Source organism: Lactuca serriola, chromosome 5, assembly GCF_051521515.1.
Source record: "Lactuca serriola cultivar US96UC23 chromosome 5, Lser_US96UC23_V15, whole genome shotgun sequence".
In the NCBI taxonomy this organism is placed as follows: domain Eukaryota; kingdom Viridiplantae; phylum Streptophyta; class Magnoliopsida; order Asterales; family Asteraceae; genus Lactuca; species Lactuca serriola.
In genome coordinates this window covers 61,878,363-61,901,833 of record NC_136412.1, presented here as the reverse complement: position 1 = coordinate 61,901,833, position 23,471 = coordinate 61,878,363, and the positions used below count along the sequence as shown (strand labels likewise).

Below are 23,471 nucleotides of genomic sequence, written 5' to 3'. Positions count from 1 at the left end.
CAAGGAGAAGCGGTGCAAGATCCAACAATAGTGACTGGTATGTTTCCCCTCAACAACTCTTATGCGTGCCTTTTATTTGATAGTGGTGTTGAATGACGTTTCGTAAGCCACAAATTCAAGCACTTACACAATCAAAATCCTCACAAATTGAATGAAACTTATACGGTCGAGATGGCTAATCGTAAAACAGAATCAACCAACGATATCTACATAGGGTGCACACTAACGTTAAATAATCATTCCTTCCCAATCAGTTAATGCATGTTAATATTAAGAGATTTGATGGGATTGTTGGCATGGATTGGTTAAGCCCCCACCATGCTGAAATTATGTGTCACGAGAAGGCCGTTCGTCTTCACCTACCCAATAATGAAACCCTAATAATGCATGGCGATAAACCTGGCTCAAACCTCCGACTCATTTCTTGCATCCAAGCACAAAATTGCCTTCATAAAAAGAACCATGCCTTTCTTGCTCATGTCGTGGATAAAACAAAGGAGGAGAAAAGCATCAACGATAATCTTGAAGTATGTGATTTTCCCGGCGTATTTCCCAAGGAATTGCCTGGAATACCTCCCGAGTGCCAGGTCAAGTTCCGAATCGATCTTGTACCTGGAGCCACCCCTATCGCCAAATCACCTTATAGATTAGCTCCAGCCGAGATGCAAGAATTATCTAGTCAACTAAGTGAGCATCTTGACAAAGGGATCATCAGGTCGACTTTCTCACCTTAGGGAGCTCCGGTTCTGTTTGTCAAGAAGAAAGACGGGTCTTTTAGAATGTGCATAGATTATGGAGAATTGAACAAGCTCATCGTCAAGAATCGATACCCACTTCCCCGAATTGATGATCTGTTCGATCAACTCCAAGGAGCCAGCTACTTTTCTAAGATAGATCTGAGATCTGAATACCATCAACTAAGAGTCAGAGAGGAGGATATCCCAAAGACCGCTTTTCGAACCCGTTATGGACACTTCGACTTTTTAGTCATGCCTTTCGGTCTCACAAATGGGCCAGTAACTTTCATGGATCTAATGAACAGAGTCTGTTGTCTATTCGCGCCCGTCATTCCTAACTTCCAACCACAACAAATGCCACAATTCCAGTTTAATCTGAATATGTTTTCACAAAATAACCCCGAAACAATCAATGAGCTCTAGGATGATGATGATGATAATGATGATGATGATGATGAGGAGGAGGAGGAGGAGGAGAACTAGAATGATAATGAGAACAAAGTTTGTTTGTTTGTTTGTTTGTTTGTTTTTTTGTTTTTTTTGTTATGTAGTTGAATTTGAATTTGAATGGTATGTTATGCTTATTAAGTGTTTGATATTATTCTGCAAATATCATTTTTGGATTGGTTTTAAAAAACAGATTTGGTATATATAACAAAACCTATGAAAAATATATAAAAAAATGTTATACCGACGACATGTCTTAGGTATAGCTTTATAACTGTAAAAGCGGTTTTACCAATCCCGAATATAAGTCGTCGGTATTACTAGAACGGATGTTGGATGACACCTACTTCTCCCAAAGACAAGTCGTCGGTATTGGTGTCACTTTTCCTGACGACAAGTCGTCGGTATTGGTGTCCCTTTTCCCAACAACAAGTCATCGGTATTGGTGTTTATTTTCCCGACGATTAGTCGTCTGGATAAAGTCAGAATAAAACTTGTTTTTTATTTCCTCGAAAATCATTTCCGACGACCCTTTGACGACGACATGTCGTCTGTATTGGTTATTCTGTACCGACGACTCCTGTCCCGACGGCATTTTCAACTTTTACTGACGGAGCTATGTCGACGACTTTTTACAGAAGACATGTCATCGTTATAACCTTTCCCGACGACATGTCGTCAGTACAGTGTCCAGAATTGTCGTGTGCATAGGGTTCGATCCTTGTAATGCACCAAAAGGACAAGAACCACCAAAGGGATTAAGGTTAGGGTTTTTCCAAGGTTTGATGGTGATTGAGGCTGATAATGAATCGTAAAATCGACTTAGAGGGGTTTAAATACAAAGGAAACACTAAAAGATCACGGGTTTCATATGCAGCAGGTTTGATGTCATGACCATCTATGTATCACGTCGTGAGAATAGTTCCGAAACGCGTTTTTCATATTGGCTTGTCACATCGTAACCACCCTTTGGACACATTGTGACACTCGATTTTCTCCAAAAATCTAGCTTTTGACTCCCTTAAACCCTAAATCGATCTATCATGCAAACCGGTTGTTACAATTTATAAATTTTATTTTGATATTTTTATCAAACATATACATTTTATTCGACACAAAGCAGAATAGAAAGGTGAAATATTTATTTTGTGAGAAACAAATACGGTGAGAGCTTGAGATCCAGTCAAATCTTAACTCATAAAATCTACTTTTTGGACACCAATGACTTTATTTAATTAATCTTTCCAATTTTCTTTATAACTAAGATATTTAAGCAGACTTGTTACGAACGAAATATACATAATGGATTTGTTCCTTTTTATTTATCTTCACAAAGTCTTTCTTAATCAAATCGAAAGAAATAACGACTATAAACAACACCGGACTATTCTGGAAATATATATAATTAATGAACACCTACCCGAAAAAAGTGTACCAACGTCAACTCCACAACAACAAATCAAAGAAAATATTGCATGTGGTGAAGAAGTCAGGACTCAGGGCTCGATCGCATATGCGGAACACCCATCCTAAAAAGAAAAACAAAACAAAATTTTAACGATGAATTCAAGCTCAAAAACGACATTTTCTATGGTAAAACAAGAAAACTTTGTTTGCAGGAATCCTATACAACATTGCAAATTGGACTACCAAACTACTATGCGATCAATAAATGCTACTATATATCTACTTCGGTGTAAACAAGCCTATCACAAGATATATAAAAACGATCACAATCGACAATTACCTCAATCCATAAATCCACCAATAATCAGTTATGTTTACTACAAAAGAGAGAGATCGTACAAAGATCTTCATCGTTGTGTTGGATGGACCAAAAGTTTTGAGGGAGAAAAGTGGTGTCGCACCGCTAAGTTATACCCTCCGGCAGGTAGTACAGCCAGACGATGAGGTGGTTGTCCTTGTAATCTTTAACTCCGGCGATCTGACACAGACACCCGTTATTTCCAGTTGTTGTATAAGAACTGAAGGCCGGAATCATCAGCCAAATAATAAAAGAGACATATTCATTACAAAGCTTAGAGAGGAGATCAGTCAGGGAACAGAGGGTTATATGCGGATCTTCCGACCATTCCATAGAGAATGTAAAAACATTGGAGTAAGTTTTAGTTATCTATCTTTTTTCACATAAAATCATAGATTTCTTCATCTTTTTTTCCAAAGCTGCTGTCTTTTTAATTAATTAATGTTCTTGTGTTCTAAATCAGGTTAAGTTCGAGGCAAAGATTGTCATTGGGCCCACGTTAACTGCCATTATATCGGAAGAAAAACTCAATACAGGAGCAACTTCGGTTGTTATAGGAAGGTCTCTCTCTCTCTCTCTCTCTCTCTCTCTCTCTCTCTCTCTCTCTCTCTCTCTCTCTCTCTCTCTCTCTCTCTCTCTCTCTCTCTCTCTAAACTTATGTTCTTTAGGAGTTTTGCGGTGGAGACTGTGCCATGTACAAGCCGAAAAAACTGCAAATTTACATCAATGTTTAGTGAAGATGAAGAAATGATTTTGTACACATGCAACCCTTCGGGCGAATCTTCAGGAGTCAAAAACGAAGGTTATCGAGATCAAAAACCTTCGAAATACAAGAAAAAACAGTCGTCCAACAATGAAGTAAAACCCATATATCATATCCTCCCAAATTTTGAGGGCATTTATCAACCTTCTTCAAGTTCTTCAAGCATCGGAAGCACAAGCGAACCACAACAAGAAACAGAAGATTTTGAGAAGTTTAAGGATCATTTCATTGAAATAAGCAACATAGCATCATCGTCGCGTGGACTAGAGTTTCTTGTTGAACTAAGTTGGGAAGTGATATCGGAGATAACAGATCGGTTTAAAAACATAATTAATGTTTCTTCAAATGAGGCGTTTCAAGTGTATAGCGGTTATTTTGAAGATAGATCATCTGCTGTTTTCGTGAAAAGATTCGTTGGCACTCATTTTAATTACGTTCTTGAAGCTGAAAAGAAGGCAGCTTTGTCTATGTATCATAAAAACATTGTTCGGTTGCTTGGATTCCATCAGAACGAGAATGCGATGGCTTTGGTTTTTCCATATGCTTCTAGAGGTTTACTAATGGACAGATTTCTCAATGGTTCGTGACTATTTTGTTTTTTTCTTCCACTTATGGACTCATGAATATATATTTTAGGCTTTAATTATGAGGAAGATCATATAATTATTTTATTATTTATTATGTCGCGAATCAACATGTTTTGGTGCAGGATTCTGGACAAAGGAATTAGAAATTCATTTTGCTGATAAAATGAAAATAGCAATTGGAATAGCTCAAGGTCTGCGTTACATGCATGAACAATGTCCTAGAGGGCCGATAGTTCATGGGGATTTACGAGCATGCAATGTTCTTCTAGGCCACAACTTAGAACCACAGGTAAATTTGGTACCTTTTTTTTGTTTTTATTTTAAATAAAATTTGTTTAATTTGATAATCCGTCCCAAATTGATAGTCACTTTTGACATTTTAAGTTTTTTTTCTTCAACTTTGACCGTAAATATTTTTATTTGTGTTATATATTAGTTGATAAAACTTATAATAATGAAAAAACATTTAAAATACAATTCATTCATATATTTTGCATCAAGTATTATCTATCAAAAGTAAAAAAATTTAAGGTCAAAATTGAAGAAAAAAGACTTTAAAAGTCAAAAATAGACTATCAAATTAGGACGGAGGTACTATTATTTTTTATGATTAATAAAAGGCCAAAATCGCAAAAGAAAATATCTATAGTATCAAATATTTACAAGAATAAACTTTTTAAAATCAAAATTAAAAAAATCATTTATAGTCGATGACAAAATATGTAATTTACTCATACTTTTAAAAACCATTTGCTCTTAAACAAAAATCTAAAAAAAATATATACCATATGTATAAAAATTGAAATTTGATTTTTTTTAAGGTATCTACAATGCATTAAACTCTATAGAGTTCAATGACAATGAAGTGTCACATCATTATTCTATTCATTTTTATCCCACAATGCATTAAACTCTATCAGTTCAATGAAACATATTAAAAAATATATTTATTTAAAGATTTAAATATTTTCTTTTTTCCTATTGAAGAGTTTAATGATCATTGAACTCCAAATCCATTGAATGTCAATGTGGCATTTCATAATAATGGAGTTGTATCCATTAAATAACAAATAGACATGACATCTAATTCAACTTTTCCATTAAACTTTTAATTGTGGATGCTCTTAGTGCTAAACTAAGGGAGTACTAAAATTGTAACTTACTCTTTTTCCTATGATAATTGCTCGTCATAGATAACGGGTTTCTCCCATGCTAAATGGCTGCAAATTGAACATTCATCGGATACCTCCACTAGCAGGTTGGTTATTAATCCAATTATAATTTTAATGTAAAATGAGATTCGTTTATGAGATTAATTTGGCTTAATAAGATTTATTCTCGTTTTTTGGACACGATCGAAATCAAAGTTGCGGGCATAAGCATCCTTCTGATAAAAAATCACTGGAATTGATAAAATCCGACGTTCTTGCATTTGGGATATTGCTGTTGAGACTGTTTTGCAATAGATCTGCTCCAAGACATGATCAAAATTTCGTTAAATGGGTATAACTCAATCGATCATCTAACTTCAATCACTTTTAACTCTATTAAAGTTAAAAAGTTATTCAATTGACCTCAAAACTCAAAAGTCAAAATCAAGTTTCATGATTGATTAATTAACTGTGTTCAGGCACGACCTTTATTAGCACAAAGAGCATACCATATATTATACGATGAGTCCGAGCATGATTTCCATGGATTACTTGTAGTTACAACTGCTGCTATTCGATGCATCAGTACAAGATGGAATTCAAGCCCATGCATGAGCCAGGTGATTTATAATTTTAATTTTACAAACCAACATCCAATTTTATATAGCTCTTGTATATGATTAAACTTCGTTTCTTGATTCTTGATTCTTGTTTTTGTTTACTGAATCCTTATAAATTCAGGTGCTTTCACTTCTGAAAGGAGACATTTCTTGCGCTGAGCAAACATTTCCATCAACTGAAAGCAGCCCAGCTGCGACTTTAAGTCCAGATTCAAATGTATGGCTGCGATCGAATGAAAACAGCTCTATCATGGCCTTAACTCCAGACTCAAATTTATGGGTAGTGTGAAAAGCAACAGAAATTAATTAAAATCTGATTTGTTTAATTAGAGATCATTTAAATTTCTGTTCGATTGATACTGTAAAAAGCTATGAAAACAAAGAGATCGATGAATGATGACTCGATATATATATAACTCATAATTAAATACTTCATATTTCAATTTCAACAAGTTAACAAAGTACATAGACATAAACACATGAGAGATAAATATATATATATAATTAGTTAACCCTACGACAGTTCTTCCTTACTTCACCCTTGTAACCAGTAATCGGACTAATGTTTCCCATTTTAACCATGGATTGAGCAAAATGACGGAAGAAAAGAACATGATCATCAGCGAAATGCTTCACTAACTCCATGGTTTTTCCAAGGTTTCCAGACAGAAGAACTTGATCGGATGTGAGAAGTCCTTTTCCCGACATAATGAGCTTGAAATACGTGTTGTCAAATGTCATAGGTGATGTGCGATCTAATGGTGAAATGTTACTATCGCCACCTGTTTTCGGGCATACTGATTTTAAGTCATGGTAGTAGCTTCTTTCAAGAGTTGAATCTGGTTGATTGTTTCCATTTTGATTGTATAAACGTTGCTTGAATGTTGTACATCTTGCCATCCCAATCGTATGAGCTCCTAAAAAGAAATAAATTGAAAGCAACAAGCAATGGATTTTTAGCGACGGATGAAGGCATTAGTGACAGATTAACAAATAGCTTACCAGAAAGAGAGACTAGATCGACTTCATTGAGACCTTGGCGCTGAAAAAACGTTAAAAGGTTTTGAATAGTGGAATTTGGTGGAGGAATGTTCTTGTTTGAGCCATTGAGACTTGCTTTTTTTGAATCTCTTCTTCCTAATGGCAATTCCCAATTCGGTCCTCCACTCTACATTTTCATGAGTAATATTATTCGTTAATTATTGAAATGATAAGGGTATTTTAGTCAGAGGAGAATGTGGTTTGAGTGCTTACGAGAATAGTGGAGCCTCGAGCAGCAAGGGCGAGAATGTCTGCACAAGAAACGGTCTCCGGACATGTTTGTTCGAGTTTAGATTTGATTTCGTCGATCACTTCAAATCCCCGAAGAGAGTTTTTGTTGGGGACAGATTTCTTTTCGCTTTTGAATGTTGGATGATCATCCAATAAGACAGAAGCATCACATCCCTCGAAAATCATAAATCAACATATCAATATTAAATGACATTATATGATATAATATCTAGAGTAACATACAAAAATAAATGACTATAGTCCAAGATTGATACATTTAACGATTCATGTCTTTATTTCAAAATTTCGTGTTCATAAAACTGTGACCACTGACCATGCTGATTTTGATATCCATATTTCATATCGATCTGCGTAAATTATATTTTGCTTATTGAATATAGCTTATTTTTTTGGCATTTTGTCCCAAAAAAGATTTCTCTTAAAGTTTTTCTTGCAATTTGTGTCCTTATTTTGGGTCTTTCGACCTTATAATGAGCAAGATTACAAGACAAACTTTTTGAGACACAAGTTGAGAAATCAACCATTTGAAAGACCAAAAATGTAATTTAAGCTATCAAATTTAGTTCTTTTTTAAGGTATGGAACCTTGAAATAAGAACCAATTGGAAATTATTTCAAATTTGATTAAAAATGGTAAAAATCAGAATTAGGGACTAAAGTACTCCACAATTTATGATCATAAAAGTGATAGATTTAAAAATTACCTGAACAAAACAGTCATGGAAATGAAGCCTGAGTAAAGAAGCTGCCATTCTTGGCTCTTTTGAAATGGCCTTTTCAAGGACTGACATGACAATGTCATTAGCTTGAGGACACGTATGACTGTAGAAACCTGGGAAAAGTCCAGAATACTTCCGACCACCAATAGGGCGGCTTACACCACCACCACCACCGCCGCCGCCGTTACCCCAGCCAAAGTGGAAGCTGGGAAAACCTGAGCAAAAGGTGGAGGAGGAGAGTAGAGCAAGTAGTGTCAAAGTAGTGTAGAGAAGTTTGAAAGAAGCCATTGATGTGGAGGTGTTTGAGTGTTTGTGATGTTGGAAAGGAATGCATGAAGATGAAGAGATATATAGAGAGGTGAATGGATGATGATCATGTATAGATTCCAACCACTTTACATCACCAAATCCTTGAGGATTGAGGAGTGGTTTTTGGTAGAGGTATACCTACTCCATGAATGCATGTGCATGTAGATGTTAATATGTCACCACCTTGCCTTACCATTGACCAAATTTGATACCACTTTTTGGAATTGAGTATACCATTACCAACACTTTGCTTAATTTATGCATAAGTACAATGTACAGAAATAACTGAATCTCTTGGACTAAGTCGTTGTGTTTTGAGTATTCCGCTTGTTTATAAATATTTTGTAAATTTATGATAGATCAGATTATTGGGCCCACACGGTGTGAAACTCTATGCAAAACAATTAATCAAACGCTTACTTCGTTAGAACACGTCTAGCCTCTCATTTCAAACCAATGACCAGTAGGAAGACCGAAGATATGGTCCGCCAGGTACAAAACCAAGTCTTTCATGTAAGCATTGCAATTTATGACAACTACAAGATGAATACTTCATTCGTTAATTGTAATGTGGTTGTAGTATGGTTTATACTTTTCATTATAAGTCCTCAAATTGTAAAACCTTCAAAAATTAGATAGTAGTGATGGCAAGTCTTAATTGTCGTCTCAAGTTTTAAAAAATAATTAAACAGAAACATTAAAGATAATAAAAAGTATGCAGATCAAGACTAAGAATGATCAATATCGTTGTTAAAGATGTCCATATTGTTGAGATATTAGCTAATATAATAAGGGAAATTGATCGAGTAATCTAACCAGTATTATAGAAAATTTTAAAAATTAAAAATTGAAAAAAAAAAAAAAAAAAAAAAAAAAAAAACAATTTATTTTGTTTGAAAAATGATCACAAGTTCCGAAACGGGTCATTTGAGACCCATTTGTAGGAAGATGGTCGTGTATATAAAATCCGATCCTATCTAGTTTGTTGTTTGACACCCCTATAAATTCCGTTTCGGACTTTAATTTCGAGTTCATTTATTTCGGAAACCGTTTCTAACTACTACAACCTACGTTCCAAAAACATTTTGAACCCAGTAAATCACAAATGTTTTCTTCTAACGCTAAAGAAATTCACTTTTTATATGTAAGTTTATAATTATATGTCTTTACTACAGATTTTATGTTAACACGTATATAATTTATGTAATTATATACGTTTTATTTGTTGATATGTGATTTTTAGAAGTTTAATGGCAATTATTTGATTACGTTTACTTATATATATATATATATATATATATATATATATATATATATATATATATATATATATATATATATATATATATATATATATATATATATTACATCAAAAGATCTTATAAATATACAAATTTTCACTCGTTCGGAACGAATCCGAAATCCATAAAACATCTCACGGAATACTAAGAACTTTTCCGGAATACAATAAAAAGTTCCAAAATATGGATCCGGATTGTTATTATCCGGAATTATGATCCGAAATGCATTTCTAGAAAAGGATTCTGGAAGAGTGGTCCGAAATTTGATTTAAAAAAAGTTATCCAATATAGTGTATTCCAAAATGTCATTCGGAACATACATGCTAAATTCCTTAAGTAATGGTTTTTTTATTGTAGCATGACATAACATACGAAGCGCTTGTGACTACAACCAACAGGCATGAACTTGTACTGGAAATCATGGCTCGATTACAAAATTTACCAGTTTATGCGGCCATGTTTAGGCAATCATGTTTTGGTGATTATGTAAACATGTCGATGGGTGTGGAATGTCACCCTTTACTCTGTCACTATCTTATGTGTGTAACATCCAGTTTTGAAAAGCTTTTTATTTTGGGAATTATGGGCATTAAATGGATCAACTTAGGATCTTGGACTTAAAGGGTTTAGGTTTAGACCCAATTAGGCATGATTTATATAAGTTCGGTGATCTAAGCTTTTGGTTTGTTTTTTGGGAGTCCAAGGGTATAATGGTAAATGTAACGCCTTATTTCTGGTATGATTTTAATTCAAGTATTACATTTTTTTCCTGAAGAACTTGTTGAGTTGGAAGCCCCAACTCGACGTCTTGAAGTTGTTTTGGCCGTGGGATTTTATGAGGAAACTCGACGAGTTGAGGAGTCACAACTCAGCGAGTTGGCCGCTCAGGAGGAAACCCTAATTTTAAGGTTTTGCACCTTATTTAAAGACCTTAAGTCCCAGGCATTGGCCTCATTTCCATCCCCTAAAGTCCCTAACCCTAATCTTGAAACCCTAAAGCCTTTTTGAGTGTTATGAGCCCTTTGAGAGTGTATTTTGGTGTGTTTGAAGCCCTTAGAAGAAAGAGAAGTTTGGTGCTAGGTGGTGATTCAAGTTTGAGCCTTCAAGATCTTGATTCTTTGCATCATTTCCATCATATTTCTGGTATAAAGTTCTAACCTTGCTCAATATTTGATTAGATCTCTTTTTTGGGTTAGTTATGATGCTTTTATCCATGTTTGGGTGATTGGTGGGGTTGAAGGTCGTCCCAAGTGCTTTCCTTCCAGATCTATGGTCCTCTTGAGCTCTTTTGGCATAAAGATGCTAATTTTATGGCCTTAAGAGCTCCATGCATGCATTAAGTCCATCTTATGGCTCCTTTTGGACCATTGAGTCTCTTCCAAGCATGGTTGAGAGTAAAGTTGGAAACTTTACGTGTGTTTGCAGCCTTTAAGGACCATATCTGTATTTTTGGGGCTTTGTCTTGGAGAATAAGTGCTTATTGTTTATGTCTTAACCTTTCAACATTAGGGTTTGGGTTCTATACCCATTAGGATGGTTCTTAAGGGTAAATTTGGAAACTTTACCCTTCAAGTTGATATTTTAGTCGAGATCTGAGTGGTGGACCTTCTAGTTTCAAGAATGGGGACTTAATGGATTAAGAGGAGGCGTACAAGCCCAAGTTCTCTATTCATCCGGGGGCCACAAAAATGTATAGAGATATGCGGTTGAGTTATTGGTGGTCCTGCATGAAGCGGGAGATCGCATGGTTTGTGTAGCGGTGCTTGACCTACAGGAAGGTCAAGGCCGAATATCAGAGGCCCCACGGCAAGGTTAAGCCACTACCCATTCCCATGTGGAAGTGGGAAGAGATCACCATGGACTTCATCATGAAGTTACCGAGGACGGCGAGGGGCGTGGACTCCATTTGGGTCATTGTAGATAGATTGATGAAGAGTACCCATTTATTCCGACTCCCAAGAGTATTTCTACTGAGAAATTAGCAGATATCTATGTGCGAGAGGTGGTGGTCAGGCATGGAGTGCTAGTATCAGTAGTCTCAGACCGCGATGTTTGATTCACATCCAGATTCTAGAGGAAATTCCATGAGGAACTGGGTACACAGTTACATTTCAGCACTGCGTACTACCCCCATACAGACAACCAGAGTGAGCGGATGATCCAGACACTCGATGATATCCTACGGGCTTGCGTGTTAGATTTCACATGGAGTTTGGATACATACCTCCCAATAGCAGAGTTTTCATATAACAGTAGTTCTCATGCTAGTATCAATCAATCCCCATTTGAGATGTTGTATGGTCGGAGGTGCAGGACTCCCGTATGTTGGGGGAGGTTGGGCACCGAGTAATGGGAAGCACCGAGGTAGTGCTCAAGGTCACCAAATTGATTCAGCAGGTGTGTGACAGGCTGCAAGTCATACAGAGCCTCCAGAATAGTTATGTTTATCGGCGTCGCTCGGATCTCGAGTTATAAGACCATGTGAGGGTGCCCATGGCATTCCAAGTAATCCCATCGGGGTGCCCATGACACATAGGTGTAACACACTTGGGGGGGGGGGGGGGGGGGGGGAGCCAACGACATCGGTATATGTTTGTATGCATGGCTTGTGTTGTTGATATGGTTTATATGATTATGTGGACTGTGTGGGGTATGTTATAGGGAACTCACTAAGCGTTAACTTACAGTTTGTTGGTTGTTTCAGGTACATCGGGATCTAAGGCCAAGATCCTGACGTGATAGCGCGACATGCACTCCCTGACGTTTTATTGGGGACACTCTGATGTTATGAATAAATTGTCTAATGTTATGAATTTTGAAAAACATATGATTGGGATTTTATATTTTATAGTAATGATTTAGTTATTAAAAAATGAAATTTTTTATTGAACTTTGGGTTGTTACAAGTTGATATCAGAGCCTTGGTTTGAGGGATTCAGACATACGCTCGGGTGTGTCAGGACTCAAACTGAGGAAATGGTAAATTTGTTTTCAAAAATTAAAGTTAAACACTTTTAAAACTGACTTCTTGTAAGAAAAAGGGAGAGTGTAATGCAAGTAATTGGTCGAGCTCAAGTAAGTGTTTTCCTTAATATGTTAGCCAAGCTATAGTGATATTTGGAATGTAACAGTCGTATGGATTTTGCTATGTGTATGCTTTAAAAGTTGTTGTATACGGTTAGGATTTATAGCCTTAGAATAAATGATTTTGCCTTATTTCTTGTCCTCATTTGGTTGTGGTCCTAGGGTAGAGTCTATTATTCGACAATCTATTTGATCTAGTTCTACGTATAATTTGCATGCATAAGGCAGCCTGTTATGATTTATTTGAGTTTTGGTTTTGATGGGAATGGAGCAAATCTTTGGATAGCCTAGGATTTGAGTTATTTCATGGAGTCATGAGATATGTTTTGTTTTGGGATGAATTAGAGTTATCACATAGAGCCTTGGGGAAGGTACATGTAGGTGTGGAAGGTAGTATTGGGCCTGTACTACTAAAAGCACATGACATGTACCCGAACTAATGTTAGACCTGGAAGCTCTAAGGAGACCGATGTGGAAGGATCCCCATTTTGAATATCTTGATCATTCTATTTTATGGTATTTTAGATCAGAATGGTGGTGACGCGTCATGGAGCAGGGGGATCGGGATCAGGATTAGGATCCGGATCTGGCTCGGGCTACAATACCGACCCTATTGACGAGAGGTTGCGCAAGCTTATCGCATCCGAGGTTATGAGGGGCATTCTTGATGCTGCCCTAGTGATTTTTGGGACCGTCAAGGAGGGGATGATGGAGATCATGGCGGAGCGACTTAGGTCTTTCCGAGCTGAGATTGTTGCGAGCCAGGTTGGGGCCCGAACTCCCTTCTTTAGGGAGTTCAAGGAGTGTGGGGCACCTGAGTTCTTTTGGGTAAGGGAATCCATAGTTAGTCGATGTTGGGTGGTAGACATGGAAAACAACCAACGCATGAGCTTTTGCCCCGAGGCAAAAAAAGTGGGGTTTGATTCGTGCATGTTGAGGGACCGAGCCAGGAACTGGTAGAAGGAGATGACCCACCAGGTGGGATCAACCGGAGTGGCTAAGATGTCATGGGAGGAGTTTTAGGCGTTTTGACTTGGAGTTTACACCATCCATTGAGGTGCAACGATTAGTTAGGGAGTTTCCGGAGCTAGAGCAGACCACCAAGACCATGGCGGAGATCACCGCCGAGTTTTGGGAATAAGCACTATTGATTCTGCAGTATATTGTGGATTAGGATATGAGGAGGATGAGGTATCATTCCATGCTGAGGGATGATATATGTGAGTTCATGATCTTTTCAGGGTGTAAAACCCTGAAAGAGATGGTAGAGAAGGCCCGGGAGCAGGAGTTGGAGTTGGAGTTCCACACTAAGCGGAAGCCAGAGAAAGCTCAAATAGATATATGTCAGGATAAAAATCCTAAGACCTCTGACTCTTCCAGTAGGGGCCAGCATGAGCGTGGCCGATGTACCAGGTGCGGTAAGTCGCACAACGGGGGATGTCGGACAGCGAGCTCGGGATGTTACATGTGTGGACAGCAAGGCCACATCAGCAGGGGTTGCCGCAAGAAGGGCTTGATTTGTTTCCACTACAACTAGATCGTCCATAAAAAGGCTAATTTTTTAAGGCGGATCATTGATGGCCGCCCCTACTAAGGCGGATACTCCTGTAGTGAAGAGTCGTGCATTTCAGTTGACCACAAAGAAGGCTCAAGCAGCGCCAGACGTTGTGGCTCATACGTAATTTATTTTCCCGCTCAGTATTGATTTTTTATGCTTATGTATATATGTGCTCTTATATAGGGACCTTTTTGGTAAATGGTATGTCAGCTCATGTTCTTGTCGATTCGGGAGCTACCCGATCGTTCGTATCTCTTGCGTTTAGCAAGATGTTCTGGGATGCTCCAGCAACTTTGGATTCCCCGCTTGAGGTTGAGATTATAGATGACCGTACTGTGAGTGCTGCAAGGGTATATCGAGACTGTGTCCTGAATGTGTTTGGGGAGAGGTTCCGTGTCGATCTGGTTCCGATACCATTGTGAGGGCTGAAGGTGATCGTCAGGATGGATTGGTTAGGGGCCAATGGGGTCATGATAGATTGAGAACGCCAGCTCGTGAGAGTTCGAATCCCGAGTGGGGGAGAACTGGTTGTTTAGGGAGAGAGGACCTCGCAGGGGCCAACCCTCTGTTCGGCTGCGAGGGCTAGGAGACTTCTCTATTAGGGTTGTTCGGGATCGTTGGCATACATCTCAGATACGAGGGTTGAGTCCACGGCAGATTGGGCAGTGTACCAGTTGTACAAGATTTTCGGGATGTCTTTCCTGAGGAGTTGCTAAGGATGCCTCCAGAGAGGCAGGTAGAGTTTCGCATTGATTTGTTGTCGGGTGCTGCTCCGATAGCTAAGGCACCGTACCGGCTAGCTCCACCTGAGATGCAGGAGCTATCTACACAGCTTCAGAAGCTACTAGACCGAGGGTTTATCCATCCGAGCAGCTCTCCATGGGGAGCACCGATCCTGTTTGTAAAGAAGAAGGACGGGTCACACAGGATGTGCATTGATTATCAGGAGCTAAACAAGCTAACAATGAAAAATTTGTTATCCGCTTCTGAGGATTGATGATTTGTTCAATCAGCTTCAGGGTGCATCTTAGTTTTCCAAGATTGATCTTCGGTCAAGGTACCATTAGATGAGGATTAGGGTCAAGGATATACCAAAGACAGCTTTCAGGACTCGGTACGGTCACTATGAGTTTGTGGTGATGTCATTCGGGCTCACCAATGCCCCAACATCATTCACGGACCTCATGAACAGCGTGTGTAGGCCGATGTTGGATCGGTCTGTGATCATTTTATCGATGATATCTTGGTCTATTCTAAGACCAAGGAGCATCACGAGCAACATTTGAGTGAGGTATTGGAGACACTGAGGACGGAAAAGCTTTATGCCAAGTTCTCGAAGTGTGATTTCTTGTTAAGTGAGGTGCAGTTTTTGGGGCAGATCATCAACCAAGAGGGTATTTTGGTTGATCCATTCAAGATTGAGGCAATGATGCGATGAGAAATATCAAAGAATGCATCTGAGATCTGTAGCTTCTTGGGCCTAGCGGGGTATTACCGGAGATTTATTCAAGATTTCTCCAAGATTGCGGCACTTTTGACTCGCTTAAACAAGAATAATGTGACATTTTGGTGGGCCCCGGATCAGTAGTTGACTTTCAAAACCTTGAGACAAAGTTATGTGAGGCCTCGATTTTAGTGCTACCCAAGGGATTGGATGATTTGGTGGTGTATTGTGATGCGTTTATCATAGGGTTAGGGGCTCTTTTGATGTAGAGGAGGCATGTGATCGCGTACGCCTCGAGGCAGTTGAAGCCTCATGAGGCGAACTACCCCACTCACGACCTGGAATTGGGGGCGGTGGTGTTTTCCCTCAAAATCTGGAGGCATTACTTATACGAAGTTCGGTGCACCATCTTTACTAACCACAAAAGTTTGAAGTATTTGATGGATCAGCAGAACCTTAACACAAAGTCTAGTTCAAGTGGGAAGATTTGTAACACTTAGTTCATGTATTATTCAATTTTTAGCATTTTAGGGTTTAGACTGGAACTCGACGAATTGGGGAGCTCCAACTCGTCATGTAAAAATCTTTTTGGATGTGCGGATTAAGCACCCAACTCGACGAGTTTGTGAGCCTCAAATCGACGAGTTGACGCTGGGGATGAAAACCCTAATTTTCGGGCATTGTACCCTATTTAAAGGACTTAATCTCTAGGGTTGGCCTCCTTACCAGCCTCCTTGCCCAGAGGAAACCCTATAATCACCTTGCCCTCTTATTAATTGAGGTTTGTGAGTGTTTGAGTGATTATTTGAGATCTTTGAAGGAGGTGCTGAAGAGAGAAGTATCAAGTTTGGAGAAGTGAACTTGGATCCAGAAACTCTAAATCAAGGGCTACATCATTTAGCTTTAAATTCATAACCTTGACATGTAGCTTATTAGATCTCATCTTTTATGGTTTTGAGTTTGGTTTTGGGACTTTGGCTTGAATGTCCAAAGAAAGGAGGTTTCCAGAGGTTGAGGGTGTAGATATGGCCTCTATAAGACCTCTAGAGGATTAAAGTGGCAAACTTTAATAGCATCCATGTCCCATTCATGCGATATGTCAATTATGAAGCCAAAAATGAACCTTAGAGGGTGTTTCTTGCATGCATGGACGTAAAGTGGAAACGTTTCGTGATTTATCCACCTTAGGACCTCAGAACTGTAACATGAAACGTTGAAGCAAGGGTTTGAGGATTAATGAGTCAAGACCCTCCTCAAAGGAGCTAGGGTTTGGGCCTAGAGCTTATTAGATGATCTTTGGGGGTAAAGTTGGAAACTTTACCCTTCTAGACGTCTCTATGGTTAGGGATCTGAAGATTGGATCCTTTGGATTCAGAAAAATTACTTAATGCATTAAGTGGGTTGACAGACTGGAGAACTCGATGAGTTCATAGGGGAACTCGACGAGTTGGTTTAGGGTTACCACAATTCTAATGGGAAACAGAGGAACTCGACGATTTGTAGGAGAACTCGACGAGTTGGATCGCAACATCATGATTCTGGCTTTGGGATGGACTTGACGAGTTACAGGGATAACTCGATGAGTTAGATCAACTCGAAGTGTTGAATTTGACTTTGACCTTGAACAGGGTTGATTTTTAAGGAGTTTGAAGGATTGCATTGTATGTAAGGAATTTTTTATGATTAGGAGGTGGCAAAGCTGATACTCTGAGTTTGGACCTACTTAAATATAGTTCTCATTTGAGGTGAGTCTCCTCACCATACCAATGGGTCGAAGGCAACAAGGCTGGCCCATTATGTGTTATGTGGTATGCTAGTTGATTATGTGGTATGTGATATGCTAGTTGTATTGTGATACTTGCATGGAAGACCCCGAGGGGAGCCCGTGACACTTGGATGTCAGACCATGTGGGGGTATCCATAGCATTCCAGGTAAAGACCATGCGGTGACCATGACACTGTTGGGTTTTATCTACTATAAAAATCCTATGGTGTGCAGACAACACTAACGCTTTAGATCTAAGTTTTCTCTAGTTATATTGTAACGCCCGGATTCCCAGGCATTGATTTTTTTTGTTAAAAGATCTTTTTGATATCAAAGTCTACTCGACGAGTTGGTTGCTCGACTCATCGAGTAGCAGCGGGTTGGTCTACGTGTTTAAGTGACCTACTCGTCGAGTCCAAGGAGGGACTCAACGAGTAGGAGCTGGAGGATGAAACCCTAATTTTCGGGGTTTTGCACCCTACTTAAAGGATCATTGGCCTCCCCGGCCTACCCTCTACACCCTCTTGTCATTCCAAACCCTAAATTCATGTGTGTGTGTGTGTGTGCGCTTTCTTGGTGTGTTAAGCTTTGAAGAAGGATTTTGGTGAGAAAAGCTTTGGAAAACAAGTGATTAGAAGCAAGGAACTCATGGGGAATCAGAGATCTACTTCAGTAGGCACCCTTTTTGAAACTATTAAGCTGTTACCTTGGCTCATCTCTTCCTAGATCTCTTTTGGATGGTTTTTAGAAAGCTTTTCTTGTGTTTGAGCTAAGATCTGAAGTTGCAACTTCAGATTTGAACTATTTTTGGTCTCTAAGTCCATAAAGTTGCCAGCTTTGGCAAGTATGAGCTGCCCCTCAAGTGCAAGACTTCTTTACAAGCTTAGTTTTGTCATTTTAAGGCTTTAGAGCTTTACATGTACATAAAGTTTGCAACTATATGTGATAAACATGCCTTGGGAAGCTGGATCTGCAATATGGAGCCTTTGCATGGCTTAAAAAGCATATGTATGGATGAAGGACTGAAGGGACTCGGCGAGTCCGATGAAGATTGTCGTAGTCTCGACGAGTAGGATGAGTGACACGGCGAGTTGGATGAGGTTTTCCCAACTTTTGGACATATATGAACTTGGCAAGTTGCAAGGGAAACTCGACAAGTCGGCCAAGGAATTTACGACCGCAAATCTTAGGAACTCGACGAGTCACTCAGTGACTCGGCGAGTTGGTGAGTTATACATGAAACTCGGCGAGTAGTTGAGGGTACTCGACGACTTGAGGTCAACATGGATTGTTGACCTTGACAGTTGACTTTGGCTTTGACTAAGGGTTGACCGGTGGGCTTCTGGGACGTTTTGGGAGGTTGTAAATTTACAAGTATGGTTTTACAGTGAATATAGGTGGTCGAGTTCGTGGTAGTGATTTGAGAGTTTGAGCTTATTTTACGAGTCGACAGTTACGAGGTGAGTTATCCTCACTATATCAATAAGTTCTAATGCACCAAGGCCGGACCTTTATGATTGTATCTAGATTATAGCATGATAGGTTATTGGGATGTTGCTATGATTAGTGATATGCTTATGTTAGTGACCTAGTTAGGTCAGTTTGCTGATTATAGAATGATGATATGTTAGTGACCGGTTAGGTCTATATCCCGGTCTTTGGGATGTTGCTATGATTAGTGATCTGTTAGATCGGTTTGACTATTGTATGATATGAGCTAGCATATGATATTTATGTGCACATGTTTATTTGATTGGGGGTTGGGTTGAGGTAGTCCTGCTTTGTGCTATAGGCCAACATACCCGATGAACTATACGGAGAGGCTGTAGGACCTGCGAGGCGGTCCAGTCATGTCGAAGGCTCGAGAGCGGTCCAGATAGGCTGTAGTCCCTACAAGGCGATCCAGTCAGGCTGAAGGCTCATTATGCATGTTGTTCAATATTTGTTATATGTTATGGTTATATTGGTATGGCGTTGGTATTTTGGGGTAGCTCATTAAGCTTTCGGGCTTACAGTTTCAGTTTGTTGTTTCAGGTACTTCTGGTGATCGAGGGAAAGCGAAGGTCTGATCGTACCACTCCTCCTACTGCTATGTTTTATGATTGGAAACTATGATACTCTGATGATTATTATTTTGAATACAAATTATGTAATGGTTAAATGGTTTTTAAGTGTGTTGAAAAAAATTTAATTTTGCATGATTTTATGGGTGTTACAAGTTGGTATTAGACCCTTGGTTTGAGTGAATTGGAGGAACATTCGTGTGAATCCAGTCTCAAATCGAGGAAAGATTTTTAAAATGATTTTTAAATGGTTTTCAAAATAAGTAAAGAAGGATGCAGGGTGTACGATCAGTTGGAGCCAGTAAGTAAACCCCAAAATACCATATAGATATTTGATTATGCGATATGTTAGAAAAGCATGCTAGTATTAGGCTAAGGATTCTCAGGAATTGCATGATAGATTTGCCTTATTATATGATGCATGCTAGCCTAGGGTTTTCCTTATATGAGATTAACATCATTACTGTAGTTGCTTGTGTATGTATTACGATTGTAAATAATTAAGATCTTATATCCTGAGAATGTTTGATTTGGCCTTATGTTATGTTCTTATTGATTAGGGCTTTGGGTAGGATCCGATATTCGAGAGCCTATAGGGTCCAGCGTTATGTATGGTTAGCATACTAGTGTTGCGGGGGTTGGTGGAAGTCTCATGGATGAGCGAGATCGAGCAACCACCATATGCATCTATAGTGTTTGGGTGTTGTGATGATACTTGAGACAAATATGGGTAGGTGTGGAAGGTAGTATGGTCCCATACTACTGAAAGCATAGGACCCATACGCATAGCAAGGAAGTCACAACCCCTAGGGTTTAGTTGAAAGTTGGTTCCCAATTATATATGCGGATTTTATGATATCTTCCTGTTATATTTTCAGTATGGTGGTTACGAGGCGTTTTGTGTCTGGACACGGATTGGGATCAGTGCAGGGCGATCAGGAGGCCCCAACAGCGCCTGAGGTCATCGGTCAGGAGGGGCCAATGTTAACAAAGGATCGAGTCAGGGAGATCATCCGCGAGGAGGTGGTCGAGATTATCCAGGGTCAGATTTCGGAGTTGTTTGGGTCTATCAAGATCGCTATGGTGGAGTACTTCGATGAGAGATACGCAGACCTTGCGGAGACATCTGCCACGTCAGCCATATCGGCTATATCAGTGGCAGGGGGAGGAGTAGGATTCACTCAGGGCTTCTAGTACCGAGACTTCAATAACACAAAGCCCACTACTTTTGATGGGACTCAGGACCCTATCAAGGCTATGAGGTGGATTCCTGATATGAAGGGGTGTTTCTTTACTTGCTCATGTCCTACTGAACAGAGGGTCAGGTGTGCTCTAAACCTGCTTAGGTTCGAGGCCATGGACTGTTGGAGATTGACAATCGGGTTGTACACTGATGATCAGAGAGTTGTTGTTACTTGGGAGCAGTTTAGGGCTATGTTCCACGCCCAATACATTCCACGGGTTGAGCGGGAACGATTGTCACATGAGTTTTTGTGTTTGAGACGGGATGAGGAGTCGGTGTCGGAGATCACCCGCATGTTCACCGAGAGGGAGATGATCTGCCCAGAGTTTGCTTCTGAGCAAGCTCAGATGACTCGTTATCTGAGCATGCTCAAGACGGACATCCGTCAGTTTGTTGCCACGCAGCGATGTGATATTCTTATGGATCTACAAGAGGACGCTAGGCGGCGTGAGTTAGAGATTGAGCTGCAATTCAAGGAGCAGTGTCAGGCCCCGACACAGTGTCAGCCAGCGTCGAAGCGGCCTAAGACAGCTAATTCTACGACCGGGGGTCAGTAGAGCCGCACTTGTGGATAGTGCGACAAGAGTCATTCTGGAGTTTGTCGAGCGGGTAGTGGGTGCCAAAAGTGTGGCAAGGAGGGGCACTATGCTATGGACTATCGCCATTCTGCCCCTGCAACGGATATGAGGATATGTTATCATTGTCATCAGGTTGGTCACGTGAAGACCAAATGTCCACAACTCGCAGCCAGACCAGCACAGGTTCCAGCGCCAGCTACATTGAGGATTGGGGATGGGAGGCCAGTTAAGGAGGAGCCTCCGAAGGCTCAGGGGCGTGCCTTCCAACTTACAACCGAGGAGGACAGGGCAGCACCGGATGTGGTTGCTGGTATGTTTCTATTCTTTATCTCATTTATTATATCTTTGTTATGCTTATCTGTTGTACCTGTGTTTAGGTACATTTTTAGTGCACTCATTGCTTGCATTGGTTTTATTTGACTCGGTGGCGAGTCGGTCTTTTGTATCTCAGACATTTAGTAGGAAGTTTAGTGTCCCAGTAGTTGAACTAGAGTGTCTGTTGTGAGTCTCTATCGCCAACGAACACGGAGTTTCCGCTTCTTCAGTCTACCGAGGATGTGAGTTCTAAATCTTCAGGGTGTCCTTTCCAATAGATTTGATTTTGATTCCCATGGGGGAAGTATGCGTGATTGTGGGGATGGACTGGCTTAGTCGATTTGGTGCCATGATAGATTGTGAGGGCCAGCGGGTGGTAGTTCGAACCCTAAGTGGGGGAGAACTGATTGTACATGGCGATGGCACTAGAGTAGGATCAGGGTTCTGTTTAGCTGCTAGGGCTCGGCAGTATATTCAGCACGGGTGTGCGGGTTTTCTCGCATATTTGGTGGATACGCGAGCCAGGGATCAGATTTCAGTTTCAGAGATTCTAGTAGTCAGGGAGTTTGCAGATGTGTTTCCGGAGGAGTTACCAGGGATACCTCCGGAGAGGCAGGTCGAGTTTCGAATCGACCTGGTGCCTGGTGTGGCCCCTATCGCCAAGGCGTCGTACCGGTTGGCACCACCCGAGATGCAGGAGCTTTCTTCACATATGCAGGAACTGTTGGGCAAGCAGTTCATTCGACCTAGAAGTTCTCCATGGGGAGTATCGATGCTCTTCGTCAAGAAGAAGGACGGTTCGCACCGGATGTGCATTGACTATAGGGAGCTGAACAAGTTGACGGTGAAGAACTGTTATCCACTTCTGAGGATAGATGACCTCTTTGATCAGTTACAGGATGCATTTTGGTTCTCCAAGATAGATTTAAGGTCATTGTATCATCAGGTCCGGGTCAGAGAGGAGGACGTGGAGAATACCGCATTTCGGACTCGTTATGGTCATTAAGAATTCGTGGTGATGCCATTTGGGCTCACCAACGCGCCAGCAGTATTTATAGACCTGATGAATCGGGTCTGCAGACCGATGCTTGATCGCTCGGTCATAGTGTTTATTTATGATATATTGGTATATTCCAATACCCGAGAGCAGCACGAGGAGCACTTCAGGGATTTTTTGGGAGTTCTGAGACGAGAACGGCCTTATGCTAAGTTCTCGAAGTGTGAGTTTTGGTTGCGAGAGGTATATTCCCTAGGACATCTCGTTAATCAGGAGGTGATTTTGGTCGACCCGACCAAGATCGAGGCATACATGCAGTGGGAGGTGCCGAGATCTCCCTAGGATATCAGGAGTTTTTTGGGATTAGCAAGGTACTAACAGAGATTTATTCGGGATTTCTCCAAGATTGGAGTACCCCTCACTCATCTAACGAGGAAGGGGATGGATTTCCGGTGCGGCCCTGAGCAGCAGAGGGCATTTGAGACCCTCCGTCAGCGTTTTTGCGAGGCTTCAGTTTTGACTCTCCTGGAGGGAGTTGCGGATTTTGTGGTGTTCTGTGATGCATCCACCACAGGCTTGGGGGTGCTCCTCATGCAGAGAGGATGGGTGATAGCCTACACATCATGGCAGCTGAAGCCGCATGAGACGAGATATCGTACGCACGATTTTGAACTTGGAGCGGTGGTGTTCGCTCTCAAGATATGGATACATTACTTATATGGGGTCCTTTGTA

The 23,471-nt window shown here is 40.2% G+C and overlaps 2 protein-coding genes across 2 annotated transcripts; one reads left to right on the top strand and one right to left on the bottom strand.

Moving 5' to 3' along the window:
• The first annotated feature begins 2,961 nt into the window (after positions 1-2,961).
• LOC145049545 (uncharacterized) lies at positions 2,962-6,359 on the top strand. Its single transcript, XM_078997931.1, has 6 exons — positions 2,962-3,303; positions 3,413-3,510; positions 3,684-4,291; positions 4,422-4,588; positions 5,930-6,070; positions 6,192-6,359. The coding sequence occupies exons 1-6, from the start codon at positions 2,962-2,964 to the stop codon at positions 6,357-6,359; spliced, it is 1,524 nt and encodes a 507-aa protein (XP_078854057.1).
• A 122-nt stretch (positions 6,360-6,481) lies between these two features.
• LOC145052538 (peroxidase 9-like) lies at positions 6,482-8,411 on the bottom strand. Its single transcript, XM_079000361.1, has 4 exons — positions 8,067-8,411; positions 7,325-7,516; positions 7,073-7,238; positions 6,482-6,987 (listed from the first exon to the last, which is right to left on the bottom strand). The coding sequence occupies exons 1-4, from the start codon at positions 8,367-8,369 to the stop codon at positions 6,575-6,577; spliced, it is 1,074 nt and encodes a 357-aa protein (XP_078856487.1). The 5' UTR covers positions 8,370-8,411; the 3' UTR covers positions 6,482-6,574.
• Between the last annotated feature and the right edge of the window lie 15,060 nt (positions 8,412-23,471).